The following is a 10,970-nucleotide window of genomic DNA, read 5'->3' on the forward strand; positions in this document are numbered from 1 at the left end:
ACATTCACAGGGCAGGTGGAAAAAGTATGTGAACCCCTAGACTAAGGACATTTCCAAGTGCCAACTGGAGTCCAATCAATGAGATGAGATTGGAGGTGTTGGCTACAGCTGCCCTGCCCTATAAAAAAAACACACACCAGTTCTGGGTTTGCTTTTCACAAGAAGCATTGCCTGATGTGAATCATGCCTCGCACAAAAGAGCTCTCAGAAGACCTACAATTCAGAATTGTTGGATTGCATAAAGCTTTAAAGGGTTATAAAAGTATCTCCAAAAGCCTTGCTGTTCATCAGCCCACGGTAAGACAAATTGTCTATAAATGGAGAAAGTTCAGCACTGCTGCTACTCTCCCTAGGAGTGGCCGTCCTGTAAAGAGGACTGCAAGAGCACAGCGCAGACTGCTCAATGAGGTGAAGAAGAATCCTAGAGTGTCAGCTAAAGACTTACAAAAGTCTCTGGTATATGATAACATCCCTGTTAGCAAATCTATGATACGTAAAACACTAAACAAGAATGGATTTCATGGCAGGATACCACAGAGGAAGCCACTGCTGTCCAATAAAAACATTGCTGCACGTTTACAGTTTGCACAAGAGAACCTGGATGTTCCACAGCAGTACTGGCAAAATATTCTGTGGACAGATGAAACCAAAGTTGAGTTGTTTAGAAAAACACACAACACTATGTGTGAAGAAAAAGAGGCACAGCACACCAACATCAAAACCTCATCCCAACTGTGAAGTATGGTTTGGGGCTGCCTTGCTGCGTCAGGGCTGGGACGGATTGCTATCATCGAAGGAAAAATGAATTCCCAAGTTTATCAAGACATTATGCAGGAGAACTTAACCGCCTCACGTCCGCCCATAGACTATAAACGTCCTATGGGTGGACGTCTATTTCTGACAGCACGTTTTAAAACGTCCTGTCAGAAATAGCAGCTGCACGCTAATCGTGCAGCTGCTGATCGGGTTGCCCGCTGTCAGTGACAGCAGGGCAACCCTAAGACAAGGCAGGGACAGTTCCCAGGTGTCCCTGCCTTCACGATCGCTGCAGACACAGCGCTCACCGAGCGCTGTGTCTGCAGAGCAGGAAGCGCTGTGCGCTTCCTGTTCCGGCCCGGCGGTCATGTGACCGCCGTGACCGGAGAGTGCAGGGGCTGTGTGAGGTCTCTCAGAGACCTCGATCAGCCCTGCTGTGAGGCTGTACAGCGCAGGATTGCTGCTGTACAGCCTCTATAGGGGTGCATTTGTCCTGTAACTGGGGCTACTATCTCAGCCCCAGTTACAGGAGAAATCAACTGTGAAAAAAAAAAGAAAAAGTGAAGCAAATGTCCCCCAGAGGTCTTGTATGACCTTATGGGGGACGAAAAGTGTAAAAAAAAAAAAAAAAAATAAAGGGTTGAAAAAAAAAAATAAAATAAAGTTTCACATGTAAAAAAAAAAAAAGTTCCCAAGTTAGGAATAAAAAAAAAAAAATTAAAATAGAAAAAATAAAGTAAAATAGACATATTTAGTATTGCCGCGTCCGTAAAAACCAGCTCTATAAAAATATCACATGACCTAACCCTCGGATGAACACCGTAAAAAATAAATAAAAAAACTGTGTCAAAACAAGCAATTTTTGTCACCTTGCATCACAAAAGGTGCAACACCAAGTGATCAAAAACGCGTATGTCCCACAAAATGGTACCAATAAAACCGTCACCTCATCCCGCAAAAAATGAGCCCCTACATAAGAAAATCTCTCAAAAAATAAAAAAACTATAGCTCTTAGAACATGGAGACACTAAAACATAATTTTTTTGTTTCAAAAATGCTATTATTGTGTAAAACTTTAATAATGAGAAAAAGTATACTTATTAGCTATCGCCACGTCCCGTAACAATCTGCTCTATAAAAATTGTCACTTGACTGAACCCTAAGGTGAACGCTGTAAAAATAAAATAAATAGAAACTGTGCTCAAAACAACCATTTTTTTTTGGTCACCTTGCCCATAAAGTGTTATATTGAATGATCGAAAAAATCATATGTACCCAAAAATAGTACTTAATAAAACTGGCACCTTATCCCCTAGTTTCCAAAATGGGGTCCTTTTTGGGAGTTTCTACTGTAAGGGGCATCAGAGGGGCTTCAATGGGGACATGGCATCTAAAAACCATGTGGAGTTCCATTCCTTCTGCGCCCATGCCGTGTGCCCATTCAGCAGTTTACGGACCACATGTGGGGTGTTTCTGTTAAACGCAGAATATCGGGTAATTAAATATTGAGTTTTGTTTGGCTGTTAACCATCGATGTGTTAGAGAAAAAATTTTATTAATAATGGAAAATCTGCCAAAAAAGTGAAATTTAAAAATTAGTTCTCCATTTCCTTTAATTCTTGTGGAACGCCCTAAAGGGTTAACAAAGTTTGTAAAAATCGGTTTTGAATACCTTGAGGGGTGTTGTTTCTTACAATGGGGTCATTTATGGGGGTATCCCACTATGTAGGCCCCACAAAGTGACTTCCAGACCTGAACTGGTCCTTATAAAGTGGGTTTTGGCCCAATTTTCTTAAAAAATTGAAGAATTGCTTCTTAAACTTCTAAGCCTTCTAAGTCCCTAAAAAAATTAAATGTCATTTCCAAAATGATGCCACATAAAGTAGACATATGGGGAATGTTAAATAATAAATATTTTATGAGGTATCACTTTCTGATTAAAAGCAGAGAAATTGAATTTAGAAAATTGCGATTTTTTTTTAAATTTTTGGGTAAATTTGGGATTTTTCATAAATAAAGGTGAATTATTTTGACTCAAATTTATGAACTATCATGAAGTACAATGTGTCACGAGAAAACAATCTCTTAATGACTTGGATAAATAAAGGCGTTCCAAAGTTATTACCACATAAGTGAGATATGTCCGTTTTGCAAATTTGGCCTGGTCGGAAGGGGGCAAAGGGGCCCAGATGGGAAGTGGTTAAGGCCATCTGTCCACCTTCTTAAGCTCAACAGAAGATGGATGTTGCACAGGACAACGACCCAAAGCATAGAAGTAGACAATAGAATGGCTTAAACAGAAGAAATACGCCTTCTGGAGTGGCCCAGTCAGAGGTCCTGACCTCAACCCGATTGAGATGCTGTGGCAGGACCTCAAGAAAGCGATTCACACCAGACAGCCCAAGAATATTGCTGACTGAAACAGTTCTGTAAAGAGGAATGGTCAAGAATTACTCCTGACCGTTGTGCACAATCTGATCTGCAACTACAGGAAACGTTTTAGTTGAAGTTTTTGCTGTCAAAGGAGGTTTAACTAGTTATTAAATCCAAGGGTTCACATACTTTTTTCCACCTGCACTGTGAATGTTTACATGGTGTGTTCAATAAAAACATTGGTAACATTTAATTCTTTGTGTGTTATTAGTTTAAGCAGACTGTGATTGTCTATTGTTGTGACTTAGATGAAGATCAGATCACATTTTATGACCAATTTGTGCAGAAATCCATATCATTCCAAAGGGCTCACATACTTTTTCTTGCAACTGTATATACATTTTAGAAGGTTCTGATACTCACAGTCAGAACCATTAAGTAGGCATTAGAATCCTCTGATTGGCTAGTCTGTACAGACTAGCCAATCAGAGCGATCGCCGGCCCAGGATCGCCCTCATTGGTCCTGAGCCGGTTAGCTGAGATCCCTGTCTGTGTGTAACAGCCGGGGTCTCAGCGCTGTCACCATGTCTGCAGACATGGTGGCAGTTTAATGCCATGACGTGTATACACGTCAAATAGAACTAAGGGGTTAATCATTGGCTTTGTCTCTTGTGCACATGAACTTCTTCAGATTCTCTGAATATTTTACATAGTAACATAGTAACATAGTACATAAGGCCGAAAAAAGACATTTGTCCATCCAGTTCGGCCTGTCATCCTGCAACATTTTCTGAAATTGTTCCACAATTTTTAGATGCAGTTTTTCGCAGATTGGTGATCCTTTGGCCATCTTTCCTGTACCAACTTTTTGGAGATGCGTTGCTGCCATCAAGTTAAAAATGAGTTCCAATTAGGCGAAGTGAGGTGACTACCTAAGGTGGCGCCTGACAAGTGTGTGTGTGTGGGGGGGGGGGGGGGGGGGGGTAGCAGCAGGGCCATATGCAATGAGCATTTGCTTCATGCCTAGTGTGTCATCATCATCTCGTAGCCTGAGGCGGGCGGCATACAGCTCAAGACACAGACCGGAAGAGGCCTGTGTCCTCCACCACGTCCTGACAATGGCATGGAGGTAAGTATTTGAGTTTATTATTTTTATTTGGCAGCATGTTGTTGAGCCACTGTGGGGACATTAATATAACTGGGAGGAGCACTATCGGGGCATTGTTTCTACTAGGGGCACTAAAGATAGGCATTTTGTACTGGCACACGTAGAGAGGTATTTTTTGAACTGTCACACATTAAAAGGAGGGAGGCACTATGGGACATTGGTTTTACTAGGACCACTAAAAGGAGGGGGTAGTTGTGTACTGGCACACATTATAAGGGGACATTTTTTCTACTGGCACACATTATAAGGGGACATTTTTTGTACTGGCGCACACTATAAGGGGCATTTTTTTGTACTGGCACACTTTATAAAGGGATTTTTTTTGTACTGGAATATATTATAAGGGGGGTGTATTGTACTGGCACAAATTGTAAGAGGGTATTTTTTTGTACTGGCACACATTATAAGAGTGCATTTTTGGTACTTTCAACACATTATAAGGGGAATTATTACTAGTACTACATTATGGTGGGGCTTTATTTCTATCAGGGTACTATGAGGAACATAATTACTACTATCAGTACTATGGGGTCATTATTACTTCTGGGGCACAATGGGGACATTATTTCTATTGGGGACCTGTTAACACTAAGTGCATTCTGGCAGATAATTAGTACTATTGGTGGGACTTTTGGGAGCACTATTACTGTGAGGAGGCTTTCTGGCACATTATCAGCTTAGCACAATTATTTTTGGGGGACATTATGTTTCTGACACCATTAGTTTCAGTGACACTATTCGCTTGGAGCAGTTATTTTTTAGGGTGCTGTGTGCCAATAATTATTGAAGGGGGTACTATCTGTGTGGTACTAGTACTTTCATGGGGATTAGATGTTTTTGCAGTATAGTATTGAGGGGACAGTGGGCACAGTATTGGGAGTGGCAGGATGGGATGTTCAGAAAGTGGGAGGATGATGGAAAGAAATCATTATGGCAGTCTGGTTTGAATGAATAAGATGAGGAAAGAGAACGTCTACATCAGAGGAGACATCACTGGATATATGACATACAGTTGTGTTCAAAATAATAGCAGTGTGTTTAAAAAAGTGAATAAAGCTCAAAATCCTTCTAATATCTTCTATTTCCATACACACAAATGCATTGGGAACACTACACATTCTATTCCAAATCAAAACATGAAGAAAAATATATAAAATTTTTGTTGTTCCTCTAGAAAAAATGGAAGAAAAGTGAATATTAGACTGTACAAAAAAATAGCAGTGTTTGTATTCTTCTTTACAAACTCAAATATTCACTATATAAACTGAAAAATGTTTGAAGATTTTGCTTTCCTTTGAATCATTTAACTAATATTTAGTTGTATAACCACTGTTTCTGAGAACTTCTGTACATCTGTGTTGCATGGAGTCAACCGACTTCTGGCACCTGTGAACAAGTTTTCCAGCCCAGGATGATTGGACTACATTCCACAGTTCTTCTCTATTTCTTGGTTTTGCCTCAGAAACTGCATTTTTGATGTCACCCCACAAGTTTTCTATTGGATTAAGATCCGGGGATTGGGCTGGCCACTCCATAACGTCAATCTTGTTGGTCTGGAACCAAGATTTTGCACGTTTACTGGTGTGTTTGGGGTCGTTGTCTTGTTGGAACACCCATTTCAAGGGCATTTCCCCTTCAGCATAAGGCAGCATGACCTCTTCAAGTATTGTGATGTATTCAAACTGATCGATGAACCCTGGTATGTGATAAATAGGCCCAACACTGTAGTATGAGAAACATCCCCATATCATGATGCTTGCGCCACCATGCTTCACTGTCTTCACGGTGTACTGTGGCTTGAATTCAGTGTTTGGGGGTCATCTGACAGATAGCTTGGCTTCACATAGGTGTCTTCTAATTTTAACAGTACTCACAGATAACTTTAGACCTTCTTTGATCTTCCTGGAGCTGATTGTTAGCTAAGTCCTTGTCATTTTGGCTATTCTTCTATCCATTCAAATGGTAGTTTTTCACTTTCTTCCACGTCTTTCAGGTTTTGGTTGCCATTTTAAAGCATTTGTGATCATTTTAGCTGAGCAGTCTATAATTTTCTTTACTTTTTTATATGTTTTCCCCTTTCCAATCAACTTTTTAATTGAGGTACACTGTTCCTTCCTTAAATAGGGGCAATAATTGCCACCTGTTTTTCAAAGAATGAATGACCTCACTCATTGAACTCCACACTGCTATTATTTTGAACATGCCCCTTTCAATATGTGATTGAATTACAGAGAATTAGCAGCATGCATGGCATGACTGTTGGGACTGTTGGATTTCTATTACTCTACAACACCTGCTAGTAAGTTTTTTGCCATGTAGAAATATAATTTCTACCAAAAACAGTGATTGATCAGGTTAGTGATGTCTGACTGCTATTATTTTAAACACAACTGAATGTACTGCTGCATTACCCTGTATGTTTCCAAGTATGTCTTTAACAGTAGGGCTGGAGGGAAGGGGTTACGTTGAGAGTTTGGCATGGGGTGGGAGGGGGAAGAAGCAGGTGCACCCCTGGATATGTGTTATATGATCTACTGTGAATAAAATATGGATTAATGAGATTTGCAAATCATTGTATTCTATTTTTGTCTACATTTATTTACATTTTACACAGTGTCCCAACTTTTTTGGAAATGAGGTTGTAGTACATGCTATATGTATTAAAAAGCACACATGATTCTTCCCCGCCTTGTGTGTGCTTTTCTCCTTATCTACAGCCTGTGTGAGTTGCCATCTTTGAATCCTAAAGTCCCTCTCTATACACATATTCTTGTACAACCTCTTGCTGTTATCTTTGACACTGAAAGTAACGGGAGTGCAAATAGAGACCAGAAACAGGAGCAATGCCCTGACAAATTTATTCCTGATGGCTCTCATGAGTGCTGCATGAAAAAGGAAGACCAAGAGTTGCCTTTCCTGCAGAGGATAAGTTCATTAGAGTTACCAGTCTCAGAAACCGCAAATTAACATCACCTCAAATGACAGCCTATCGTACATAAATGACTTACAGAAATCAAGCACCAGACACATCTCAACATTAACTACTCAGAGGAGACAGTGAAGAATGAAGATTTAGGCCTTTATAGTTAATTTGCTGCAAGAGAATTCATTACTGAAGAACAACAAGACGAAGAAGAGAATTGCTTGAGCCAAGAAACACAAGGAATGGAGATTAGACCAGTGGAAATCTGTACTTTGGTCTGATGAGTCGAAATTTGGGACTTTTTATTCCAACCGCCATGTCTTTGTGAGATGCAGAAAAGGTGAATGGATGGTTTCTATATGTGTGATTCCCATCGTAAGGCATGGAGGAGGAAGCGATATGCTATCTCATCTGGTTTGCGTGTTTTGGGACCATTATTTGTTTTTCAATAGGGCAATGACCTCAGAAACACCTACAGGCTATGTATGGCCAATCTGACAAAGAAGCAGAGTATTGGAGTTCTGCATCAGATGACATAGCCTTCACAGTCACCCAACCTTAACCCAACTGAGATGGTTTTGGATGAGTTGGTTAGAAGAGAGAAAGAAAAAGTGCTCAGCACCTCTAGAAACTCCTTCAAGACTGTTGTAAACCCATTCCCCGTGACTCCCTCATGATGCTGGTTACTGTTTAATTCCATATATGTTCCTTCATCATTCATTTTCATGTCTTCAATATAAATATATAATATAGACAAGAAAAACCAAGAAATGAAAAGGTGCCAAGCTTTTGACTGGTACTGTATATTGTAATACTAGAAAAACAATAACAGATGCTGTTGATTAAGTGGTAATAACTGGGCCTCATAGCATCACTAAGGCTTGCTTTACACATTCCATTGTTCTAAACTGTTAGAGTAACAGAACAATGGAAATAACCGAACTGTCAATTCAGCACATACTAGACGAATGACGCTGAACAGACTTTATTGACTACAGGGCAGTCCTTTCAGTTTCCATTCGGGATCCTGTTTCTTTACCGGACAAAAAAGTCTTGCATACAGGACTTTTTTTGTTTGCTCTTTTTAACAGAATCTGTGACGGAGCCTCCAAAGCAGATGTGAGACCATAACAGTGTTTATTATGCTTTTTATTGTTCAGATATTGGCTAGTAGTTAAAAAGTGTGATGTTTATTACATTCTACATATTTTTGTTTCTTGAGTTTTGTGCCATGTGGCATTTCTTTTAAATCCTCAAGTTGTACATTATTGGCAGTTATGAGTTTCAGAGTGTAGAGAGGCTTAACAGAATTTTTTTAAAATGTTTTTTACTGTGGTTTTGGAAATGATAATAAAAATCCCAGCGTCTCAAAGTGCATGAACACAATGAACAAAATGCATCTATAAAGCATTAGACATTGGAATTTAATTGTGGTAACATTAAACCAAAGAGTGAAACAAGTCAAGTGAGACTTTAATAAGTGTACCATTAAACCCAAACCAGTCATAAAAAATTGTAAAGTACTGGGTGGAGGCCAGAACAAGGGTGAGTGGTACAGTCTATGATGAGGAGGACATGAAATTGTGAAGCTTCATAAAAAAGCCTAAAGACTACACAGGGAAATCAGTTCTTCCAGGAAGGGGAACGCTTAGGAATTTCAGAGATTTCAGATCTTTTGGAATTTCTCAATTAAGTAGCCCAATTTCAGGGTGGTTATCTTTTCAATAACCATATAGTTTTCTTGATTTAAAATAAAGTCAAGGATGGGTTGTTTTCAGGTGCGTTTTATGGTCTGCATTATCGGCAAGAAGGTAAGCTTCCTCCTGCCACAGAGGACTCCTTCAGTGAGGTGACAGGCTAGTGTCCGAGAATGGTACATTTCTTTCATATCACAGCAGCCCCAGAGACAAGTATATTGGATATGCAATTGGCTAATATATACCACGTAAGCAATACTTTGAATGCGATATCCAGCACAGGTTGACTGAACTGTTAGATGTGCTTTCACAGCTTTTATTAGTTTAGGCATTAATAAAGGGAGAGCTCACATTTGCTACTAGTGTGAATTATTTATTCTTTAGAATCCAAATGTAGGAAGCTGGTATACATGGTGGAGATCAGTCCTGATGCATGGGTGCCAGACATATCTGTGTTAAAAGTTTGTAAAGGAAAAGCTCAAGTGGTATTTTTGATGCTGGTAAAAATTTTGTGATTCATTTTTGTATGCCTTAAGAGTTCAGAGGAAGGCAGTTGGTATTTTTGCTGAACAGGTGGTAATCTGTGGATACCACCAATTTTAAAGGAATGGTAAACAATGTGAAGACCTTTGAAGGTGGGCCCATGGAATAACATAAGGAATAAAAAAATATGAGAGATAAAATTACATTTCCTCTTTACTCACTGGCAGCCTTTGTGAACTTGGAGGTTAACAAAAAGAATCTCCGGATTATCAATTGTCTTATTGTCCCAATGTTGTAAAAGTTTGAGAAAACTTTGCATTGCTTTCCTTAGTTTAGGACTTCCCAGAATGAGAATGACAGACTGTGCCGGGGAGTAGATGTAGATGACCATCAAACAAATACAAAATCCAATGCTACTTGGAGGAAAGAGATCCACAAACATCATGATTTCTGAGATGTAGAATGCTAGATAGAGCACTAGGAGCCAGCCAACAGTCCTGGCAGCTCTTTCTCTTGCCCCAGTTCGTGTACTACTGGTGTTGCTTGTAATCTTCTCAAGGTTCTTACTGTTGGTTCCAAGTGATTTAAGAATTAGACTGTTTGAAATACCCACAAGAATTAAGGGGATTGAGCAGCCAATAATGTTGGTGGGGAGCAAGTAGGTAATGCTCAATTTTGGTACATTGTTTTCCAAACTCATATTGAAAGGTACATCCTCACTTGGAACTTCTCTGTATGTGCTCCATATAGCTGGAACACTAATAACCACAGAAGTAAGAATTGCAGCCACAAGGAAACATGGAACCAACTTGGGGATTTCTGATTTAAGGCGTAATAAGAAGGGGTTGGTGAATATAACTATTTGTAAGCAGTAGTAAACACAAAGACAGACTGTGAACCAGAAACTGGCATAGATAGGAAAAAATAATAAGGCATTAAAAGTGGCATACACTTCATCTGAATAGTACAGTTCACTCCACAGAAGGCTCAGAAAGTCGTTGGTCGTCATGACAAATTGGAATGTGATGTTGGAAAGACCAAGTGTAACTAAAATTAGGTCAGAAGAGCCAAGGCTCTTGCCTTTTACTTTTTCCACAAGATTAACTGACACAATGACACAGTTTGTGAAGATCCCCGAAATGGTGGTAATTCCCAAGATAGCCATGGATGTGAGGACAAAAATAGACACCATTATTTGCACTATAACATAAGTTGTCCTTCAAGGTAGAGAAAATCTGATATAGAATAACTGAAAGGAAACATTGGAAAATATAAGGCTATCTGATGTATTAAACATTTGACATCTATTATACAGGGTGAGTCAAAAGTCTTAGGACACTCTTATTTCAGAAACAAAAGGGAAAATGAAATATCTGAATACCCCAGCAAGTAATGGGTCAGGGAGTCTATCTTTTAGGCTATGTCCAGAACATGGCTGCATCTTTAAAGCCGCCATTTTTCCAATAGGAAGGGGGTCATGTAATATACAGTCCTGATCAAAAGTTTAAGACCACTTAAAAAATGGCAAAAAATCTTATTTTACATTGTTGGATCTTAACAAGGTTCCAAG

At 39.4% G+C, this 10,970-nt stretch overlaps 1 protein-coding gene across 1 annotated transcript; it reads right to left on the bottom strand.

Moving 5' to 3' along the window:
• Positions 1 to 9,617: 9,617 nt before the first annotated feature.
• Positions 9,618 to 10,592, bottom strand: LOC120990820 (taste receptor type 2 member 40-like). The gene has a single exon (XM_040419722.1). The coding sequence runs from the start codon at positions 10,590 to 10,592 to the stop codon at positions 9,618 to 9,620; it is 975 nt and encodes a 324-aa protein (XP_040275656.1).
• Positions 10,593 to 10,970: the final 378 nt, after the last annotated feature.

Source organism: Bufo bufo, chromosome 2 (genome assembly GCF_905171765.1).
Source record: "Bufo bufo chromosome 2, aBufBuf1.1, whole genome shotgun sequence".
Lineage (NCBI taxonomy): Eukaryota > Metazoa > Chordata > Amphibia > Anura > Bufonidae > Bufo > Bufo bufo.